This window comes from Alosa alosa, chromosome 21 (assembly GCF_017589495.1).
Source record: "Alosa alosa isolate M-15738 ecotype Scorff River chromosome 21, AALO_Geno_1.1, whole genome shotgun sequence".
Taxonomy (NCBI): Eukaryota; Metazoa; Chordata; class Actinopteri; order Clupeiformes; family Clupeidae; genus Alosa; species Alosa alosa.
This window is the reverse complement of record NC_063209.1, coordinates 28,461,906-28,471,905: the sequence shown is the minus strand read 5'-3', so window position 1 is coordinate 28,471,905 and position 10,000 is coordinate 28,461,906. Positions and strand designations below refer to the sequence as shown.

The 10,000-nt window shown below is 44.0% G+C and overlaps 1 protein-coding gene across 1 annotated transcript in view; it reads left to right on the top strand.

The window, feature by feature from the left end:
• The window catches only part of LOC125286149 (growth arrest-specific protein 2-like), a 38,452-nt gene that overhangs the window by 8,253 nt on the left and 20,199 nt on the right, over positions 1-10,000 (top strand). The window contains exon 2 of the mRNA XM_048230915.1: positions 7,889-8,071. Within this exon, the coding sequence (XP_048086872.1) occupies positions 7,897-8,071 (175 nt within the window). The 5' untranslated portion in view covers positions 7,889-7,896. The remainder of the gene's footprint in view (positions 1-7,888; positions 8,072-10,000) is intronic.

Here is a 10,000-nt window from a genome sequence, read left to right as displayed (position 1 = left end):
GCGATCTCAAGCGCATGGTCAGTGGCGATCTGAAACGCATGGTCAGTGGCGATAAACTCATATTCATTTAGGGGTGTGTCCAGTCCACGTTCAGAGTGGTTTGTTATCAAACGTCAGGCGCATGGCATAAAAAGGTTGTTGTTATGTTTCTTACAGTAATCAGTCATAGGTGTGACGGCGGGATCAGAATCGGCGATTAGATGATGATTTATTGTAGATGGTACAATAATGAATAACAGAACACAGGCTAAGTCTCAAACAGTAAAACTGTGCAGAGTCCAACAGTTGTGGTTGTTATTAGAAGCGGCTGCTGAGCCTTCCGACAGAAGATGCTCCTCGGGTCGCTTCCTCGATCCGTCTCTGAGTCAAAACCTAAGACAAAGCCTGTTATACTACAAAATATACAAACGCCAATCATGGCAACGTGGCAGGTGCCAACCAGTGTAATACAAACCCGGCCCCTCGCCAGATGGAGATACTAGCCCGAATAGGCAGACATGCTGTCTCCCTCGGCCCATGTTATCACTGATGTTCCTCGGATGTTCCATCGGCCTGTATGACCTTCCTGCTGGTACACAGGCCTAAGGCACAGTTATGTACAATAATATGGACCTCTCCCTGTTGTATACTACACACAGAGGTAACATATGAACACATCAGAATACAGTAAGAATACCCCAGAATTCTACACCTTTAACAGCCAAGAAGCAACTTCACAAACAGCATCAGTATATTTTGATAATCAGCCGGGCATTTGAAGGAATCTGCTTGCACAGACCCATGAAACAGTTATTCCACTAAACCATGCTTTACTAAAACCTAGCAGAGTAAAGGCTACACGCGATCTGCACTTTCGTCTGAACTCGTTTGAACTCATAGGCAAAAGTGAAACTAACTTCACCGTGCTGTCATAGTCAACGACAAAACAGTTCTACACAGTTAATTACTTTCACTATTGACTGACAAGGGGTTACCATCGAAAAACATAGGCTGAAAAAAGCAACACTTACCCCAATAATGTTCAATGACTGAATACAAATCCTAAGGCTATTTATCCTGCAGAGAAATCGTTTGGGACTGCTTGCTAAGGGCTGCTTACATCTCGTGACAGCTGTGCTTTAGATGGACCGGGTTTTTCTTCAGTGGTCAGTGGCATAATGATTTTTAGGGGTGCAAGATAGCGATTTTTGGATCATGCGCCAGACCACACCTTCTGCCACACCCCTGGCGCAATGCTTAATAAAAGTGAAGTGCACGGTGAAACATTTGAGTGTAAGATAGGAAAGATTTGCGTTGCGATAAGAATAAGCTTTGCGCTGCGTTTTTGATCGTCACAATAGAACCCTTTGTCTCTCTTCCTCTCCTCTCTCTCATCTTCACCTCATCCCCCTCTCTTTTCTCTTCTCCTCTCTCTCATCTTCACCTCATCCCCCTCTCTCTTCTCTTCTGTTCTATCTCATCTTCACCTCATCCCTCTCTCTCTTCACTTTTATTCTCCCCATTCCCCTCTGTGTCTGTTTTTCACTATTGCACTCTCTCTCCGACCCTCCCCCTCTCTTCATCCTAATCTATCCATCTTCCCCTTTTATCCCTCTCTCTCTCTCTCTCTCTCTCTCTCTCATCCCTCTGGTCTTCAGGACTCTTCTTTATTCCTGTTCTGGATCATGAGCTGAATCAATACCATGATTTCTATTGTGTGCTTTGTGTTGCCATGGCAGCATTTAGACTGGAGCAAATGGTGTAGGCCTAAACAAACCCACTTGAGATGAAACTTTACTCTACAAACAGGCCCACATGCGATTCAGTTGTTCCCTGATTGGTCACCTTTGACAGTTGAAGATTGTAGCTAAACACTTTAAACACAGCTGGGTGTTTATGTGTGGTCTCCAACACTGACCATATCTCCTCATCGGCCCAAATATCAATTTAACATAGAACTTCTTCTGAGCTCCATGTTAGTCCTCAGTTTGTCATTTAGGATGGGCTGTTTAAGCTAACATTATGCTAAATAACTTTATTTGGCATGGGCTGTTTAAGCTAACATTATGCTAAAGAACTTTATTTGGTTAAATACTTTTTAATCCTGGATCATGCCATATAAAAATAGGTTAGCACTAGCACCCAAACCAATAGCTGTCAGAAGACTGGTCTACCCTATGTGTGTGTGTGTGTGTGTGTGTGTGTGTGTGTGTATGTACAGTAGCTGTCAGTAGACTGGTCTACCCTATGTGTGTGTGTGTGTGTGTGTGTGTGTGTGTGTGTGTGTGTGTGTGTTTGTGTTATGTAGCTGTCAGTAGACTGGTCTACCCTATGTGTGTGTGTGTGTGTTATGTACAGTAGCTGTCAGTAGACTGGTCTACCCTATGTGTGTGTGTGTGTGTGTGAATGTGTGTGTGTGTGTGTGAATGTGTGTGTGTGTGTGTGTGTGTGTGTGTGTGTGTGTGTTATGTAGCTGTCAGTAGACTGGTCTACCCTATGTGTGTGTGTATGTGTGTGTGTGTGTTATGTAGCTGTCAGTAGACTGGTCTACCCTATGTGTGTGTGTGTGTGTGTGTGTGTGTGTGTGTGTGTGTGTGTGGTATGATGTGTACCTATACTTCTGTGCTTGCTGATGCGCCCTGGTTGAAATGCTCCTGCTCTTCATCCTCCTCCTCCTCCTGTTCCTCCTCCTCATCTTCATCCTCCTCCTCCTCATCCTCCTCCTCTCCTCCTTCTCCTCCTCCTCATCATCCTCCTCCTCCTCCTCCTCCTCCTCCTCCTCTCCTCCTCCTCTTCTCCTCCTCTCCTTCTTCTCCTCCTCCTCATCATCCTCCTCCTCATCATCCTCCTCCTCTCCTCCTTCTCCTCCTCCTCATCATCCTCCTCCTCCTCCTCTCCTCCTCCTGCTTCTCCTCCTCTCCTTCTTCTCCTCCTCCTCATCATCCTCCTCCTCCTCATCATCCTCCTCCTCCTCCTCCTCTCCTCCTCCTGCTTCTCCTCCTCTCCTTCTTCTCCTCCTCCTTATCATCCTCCTCCTCCTCTCCTCCTTCTCCTCCTGCTCCTCCTCTTCTCCTCCTTCTCCTCCTCCTCCTCATCTTCCTCCTCCTCCTCCTCTTGCTCCTCTCCAACGGCTCTACCTGTCTGTGTCTTGCTGATTCAGCTGTCAGCAGCGCTGGTTGAAGCCTGGAGGTATTGGAAACAAAGTAGCCCAATTGGATAGCTTTACTGGTTGGACTGTTCAATGTTCCCTACTGTAGCTGTTTCAAACTAATACCTTTTCTCGTTGGGACAAGCCCTTTTCAGTCTTGGAAAAGACTTACATTTACACCAGGATTAACCTGTGCTAACCTCCACAACCCAACAGTTTGTGAGCTTAGGTTCTCACATGCTTGTACACAACTTGATTGAACATGTAGTCTTCACAGTTGACTTTGTTGTGATAAGGACTTGGCAGAGTTAACTTGAATTCAAACAGTTTTGCTCAAATTTGCACAGCGTGGTAATGATGCCAACCGGATTAACCAGATTTAATTGAGGTTTAGCCAGCCATCGTCTATGTGCCAACATTTTTTTTGCACAATTGTTAATGTTTTTTTATTTATGCGGGTTTTGATTTAATTTAAGTAAACTTAATTATGCAGGTTTTCATTTAATAATAAAACATAGAAACATAAAATATGACCTAGTAATGTCTTCATTATAGGATGGCAGGAATACAGTTTCATCTGGAGCAGAATGGCTGTTTATTGTTTTATGAGACCTGCTTATCCTGTGATCAGTGATCAGTGGTCATTTCTGTAGTTTTATGTGACCTGCTTATCCCGTGATCAGTAATCAGTGGTCATTTCTGTAGTTTTATGTGACCTGCTTATCCCGTGATCAGTGATCAGTGGTCATTTCTGCGATAACTAGCACGTGTGTGTGCTGTGGCAGAAGCTTCGGTCACTGCATTCAACACTCCAACAATAAGGCTACACTGATTGAAGAATTGCTGTGGGTTTCACATACTGTATAGTAAGTCGACACAGTGTGTGTGTGTGTGTGTGTGTGGTTTGCTGAATTGATTCTTTGTTGCTGGAGTTTGAAGAGCATGTGTGACTGTGATTGGCTGGGCGTGGAGCGCTGCGTGCTGATTGGCTGGTTTTGAGTGGTGACATTCCTCATGGCTGTCAGAACGCTCGCGCTACAGAACTAACTGCTGCTGCCGTCTGGCAGCTCCCACAGCCACCATTCTTCACTGATACGTGTTGTGTGTGTTGCGTGTGTGTTGTGTGTGTGTGTGCGTGTTGTGTGTGTGTGTGTCTGTGTGTGTGTGTGTGTGTGTGTGTGTGTGTGTGTGTGTGTGTGTGTGTGTGTGTGTGTGTGTGTGTGCGATGGTGTGTGTGTGTGTGCACATTTTGGTTATGTATACTATGTACACTCATGAAAGTTATTTGTGCTAGTTCAGTGTTGAGATAGTGAGAAGAGGAAATGGCTCCTTGGTGTGTGTGTGTGTGTGTGTGCATTAGATATTTTGTTTAAATCAAAACTGTGGTCAGCTTCAGGTGGTGCTGGCTGGCTGGTCCGACCCCCACACACACACACACACAAAACACACACACACACACACACACACACACACACACACACACACACACTCACACACACACACACACACACACACACACACACACACAGAAATGCATGCAGCTGCATTTCAGGTTCAGGTTGACAGTGTGGTGTGAGGGTGAACAGTAGGGTGAACAGAGAGTAAGCAACCATAGTGAGCACACACACACACTCACACACACTCACACACACACACACACACACACACACACACACACACTACATCACTCACATAATTATCTTACAGACACACACACTTACACACACACACACACACACACACACACACACATACACACACACACACACACACACACTACATCACTCACATAAATATCTTACAGACACACTCACACTTACACACTCACACACACACACTCACACACACACACACACACACACAACACACACAACATCACTCACACACACACACACACACACACACACTACATCACTCACATAAATATCTTACAGACAAACTCTCTCTTACACACACACACACACACATACACACACACACACACACACTACATCACTCACATAAATATCTTACAGACAAACTCTCTCACACACACACACACACACACATATACACACACCTTCTCCTTTGTTCTATTGTAGATTTTTTTCCACTGCTTGCTAAATTTCCCATTGTCCCTTATTATCTTTTAGAACGTTGCAGATCCATTTTTTGGCCGCATTGGCCATTTGTATATTAATTCGTATATTAATTGGCGAACTTCGTTGTGAAGTTTAAATGAACTGTCACGTTGCATCCAAGCTGTAAAAAATACAGACAGTCTTCACAGTTGACTTTGTTGTGGTAAGGACTTGGCAGAGTTAACTTTGAATTCAAACAGTTTTGCTCAAATTTGCACAGCGTGGTAATGATGCCAACCGGATTAACCAGATTTAATTGAGGGTTTAGCCAGCCATCGTCTATGTGCCAAAATTTTTTGCACAATTGTTAATGTTTTTTGATTTATCACGGTTTTGATTTAATTTAAGTAAACTTAATTATGCAGGTTTTCATTTAATAATAAAACATAGAAACATAAATATGACCTAGTAATGTCTTCATTATAGGATGGCAGGAATACAGTTTCATCTGGACAGAATGGCTGTTTATTGTTTTATGAGACCTGCTTATCCTGTGATCAGTGATCAGTGGTCATTTCTGTAGTTTTATGTTACCTGCTTATCCCGTGATCAGTAATCAGTGGTCATTTCTGTAGTTTTATGTGACCTGCTTATCCCGTGATCAGTGATCAGTGGTCATTTCTGTTGTTTTATGTGACCTGCTTATCCCGTGATCAGTGATCAGTGGTCATTTCTGCACACACACACACACACACACACACACAGAAATGCATGCAGCTGCATTTCAGGTTCAGGTTGACAGTGTGGTGTGAGGGTGGAAATATTAATTGAACAGAGAGTAAGCAACCATAGTGACACACACACACATACGCTCACACACACACACACACACACACACACTACATCACTCACATAATATCTTACAGACACACACACACACACACACACACACACACACACACACACACACACACACACACACACACACACACACATCACTTACACACACACACACACACACACACTACATCACTCACATAAATATCTTACAGACACACTCACACTTACACACTCACACACACACACACTCACACACACACACACACACACACACAGCATCACACTACATCTCCCATAGATATCTTACGGACAAGAGCTCTCTTGCACACACACACTACATCGCTCCTATAAAATCTTACGGACGACTCTCTCTCTCCGCACACACACACACACACGCATACACACACACACCTTCTCCTTGTTCTCTGGGTTTTCCTGTTGGTTCTTCCCGTTGTCCTACATTCTTTGGACGATTGCAGATCCATTTTTGGCCGTACACGTTTGTAATTGTATATTAATTGTGTGAAGCTGGCCAAACTCGTTGAAGTTTAAATGAACTGTCACGTTGCATCCAAGCTGTAAAATACAGACGTTCAGAACATAGTAACATTGTAGCATATGACGGAGGTGGCTTTTAGCTGGTTGGATGGCAGTAGTCTAAGTAAAATAGCGATGTTTCAAAGTTAAGGTTCATCAGAATCCTGGGATGCCCTAATGACAACCGGAGATGGAACTAACGACTGGCCTTTGGCCATAGCAACCATCCATTTAGAACTAGTAACAGCAGTTTGTCCTGCAAGTTGAGAAATTAGTTGATATGTGTCTGAAAGAAGTAGTTCTACAAACAAGGCAGTTTTAGTGTTTAAACGTTCAAATTATAACAGAATGAACACAACACAAGAAGTAGCAACAGTAGAATAAAGCTGGATAATGGACTCCATGGCGTTAGGTTAACAGAAATGTAATGCACTTACAAGGTTTAAATGGTCCTCTGCTATGCGTTGGAGGTGATTTCACAACCTTGACCGTGCATTCATTTCTGTTAATCAGCCACTAATTGTCCATTATCCACACAGTGTGTGTGTGTGTGTGTCATATGTTTGTGATGTATGCATGTGTGTGTGTGTTATGTGTGTGTATGTGTGTGATGTGTGTGTGTGTGTATGTGTGTGTGATGTATGTGTGTGTGTGTGATATATGTGTGTGTGTGATGTGTGTGTGTGTGTGTGTATGTGTGTGTGTGATCTATGTAACGTGTGTGTGTGTGTTTGTGTGTGTGTGTGTGTGTGTGTGTGTGTGTGTGTGTGTGTGTGTATGTATGTGTGTGTGTGTGTGTGTGTGTGTGTGTTCTACAGGTCCCAGTATGAGTGTGTGATGTGTGTGTGTTCTCCAGGTGCCAGTATGAGTGTGTGATGTGTGTGTGTGTGTTCTGCATGTGCCAGTATGAGTGTGTGATGTGTGTGTGTGTGTTCTCCAGGTGCCAGTATGAGTGTGTGATGTGTGTGTGTGTGTGTTCTCCAGGTGCCAGTATGAGTGTGTGATGTGTGTGTGTGTGTTCTCCAGGTGCCAGTATGAGTGTGTGATATTATTATTATGTTATTGTGTTCTCCAGGTGCCAGAATGAGTGTGTGATGTGTGTGTGTGTGTGTGTTCTCCAGGTGCCAGTATGAGTGTGTGATGTGTGTGTGTGTGTTCTGCAGGTGCCAGTATGAGTGTGTGATGTGTGTGTGTGTGTGTTCTCCAGGTGCCAGTATGTGTGTGTGTGTGTTCTGCAGGTGCCAGTATGAGTGTGTGATGTGTGTGTGTGTGTTCTGCAGGTGCCAGTATGAGTGTGTGATGTGTGTGTGTGTGTGTTCTCCAGGTGCCAGTATGAGTGTGCCAGTAAGCCCGTTGAGTCCCCTGAGCCCGCTGGGGTCCCCGCGCCACCCCCCCGCACCGGACCTGTCCTGCCTGCAGGCCTACCACGACTGGCTGGCCACTCGCCACAGCGCCAGCCTGCTGCCCATGCAGGAGGACCTGGCCCTCTGGATCAACTGCATGCTCGGTCAGGAGCCTTACTACACACACACACACACACACACACACACACACACATACATATAATATACTCATTATAAATGTAAGTGCCACTCAGCAGCCGTAGAATAACATCAGAAAAATGTGCAGTGGCTTCTTTATTTTGTTTCCAGAGCTGTGTGTGTGTGTGGGGGTGTGTGTGTTTGTGTGTGTGTGGGGGTGTGTGTGTTTGTGTGTGTGTGGGGGGGTGTGTGTGTGTGTGTGTGTGGGGTGTGTGTGTTTTGTGTGTGTGGGGGTGTGTGTGTGTGTGTGTGGGGTGTGTGTGTGTGTGTGTAGTGTGTGTGTGTGTGTGTTTGTGTGTGTGTTTGTGTGTGTGTGTGTGTGTGTGTGTGTGTGTGTGTGTGTGTGGGGGTGTGTGTGTGTGTGTGTGTGTGGGGGTGTGTGTGTTTGTTTGTGTGTGGGGGTGTGTGTGTTTGTGTGTGTGTGTGGGGGTGTGTGTGTGTGTGTGTGTGTGTTTGTGTGTGTGTGTGGGGGTGTGTTTGTGTGTGTGTGGGGGTGTGTGTGTTTGTGTGTGTGTATATATTGGAGTTCATAATTACAAGTAACCTAAAATATTTTGTCATTTAAATATTTCATACTTTTAATAGTTTTTTTAACACCTACCTTTAATGTCATGATTACACTGTATTAGTGGTGTGTAAGTCTAATTAGGTGCCTTTCACTTTAAGGAGAGTAACTTGTGTCACGTCTGTAGGCTATTATTTAGAAATGAGATGAGCATATGAGGATGTAAATCAGGATGCTTGCTATTTGATTAGTTAAAATAAATAGAGATAACCTGTCTTGGATCACAGAGGAGTGTCATGCAATGATCCTTTCTGGTGAGCAGTAGACAAGCAAACATGACGTTAGCTAACTGATGGCTAGAAGAAGGCTATGTAAAACATGACGTTAGCTAACTGATGGCTAGAAGAAGGCTATGTAAAAGTTGCCCAGGTTACAGACACAGACTTGAGAGATACAAGTCAGCAGATCAGCTGTTATTACTTGTTGACATCAAACCTGAAGAGAAACAAACAAGGGCTTCAAACTGGGGGTAAAAGTGCTATAGGCAGGGGCAAACTGGGGGTAAAAGTGCTATAGGCAGGGGCAAACTGGGGGTAAAAGTGGACTGATAACCAGGGCCCCAAGGGAGGAGAGGGCCCTAGAAAAGTCTGGAAAAAGTGCATGAGGGAAATATTTGAAATTCTGGCTGTTAAATACACAATTTTAACACAGTTTGAGAGGGACAGAAATACCATAGGCTAGCAAAGCAAGCAGGGCTAGTCTTCTGTCTGACTCATGAACATCTGAACATTGCGACCTGCATAAGGTTAACAATGCACGTTAACAATGGAGATGTTAGGAAAACTAGTTTTCGGTTAACAGAGATGCAGATCATCTCCCTAATTCATTTATTTGTGTAACAACCCACATTCTGCGTTCTCTCCAGCGAGGGACGACCAAAATAAATGTTTTTTAAAGCTGTCATTGCCATATGCCATTTGCTATGATATTTACCTACAACTTGTCACGATTTCCTTTTTTTTTGTTCATGCAATGGATTAGGCTAAAAAGCTCTTCATTAGGCAGTTACAGAAATCTTCATTAAGTTGTTTTTTTTTTTTTTTTTTTTTTTTAAAATATCGTTGCTTCTTGCCTACCCTTGAGTGGTTCAGTGTGTCAGTTTCACGCACCTTAAATGGACACTCGTACACTCCAGGCTACTCCCCTAATGTTATGCACTTTAAATGGACACTGTTACACTTCTCAGGCTACTCCCCCTGTTATGCACTTTAAATGGACACTCGTACACTTCTCAGGCTACTCCCTAATGTTATGCACTTTAAATGGACACTCGTACACTTCTCAGGCTATTCCCTAATGTTATGCCTCTACTATACTTGATGACACCGAA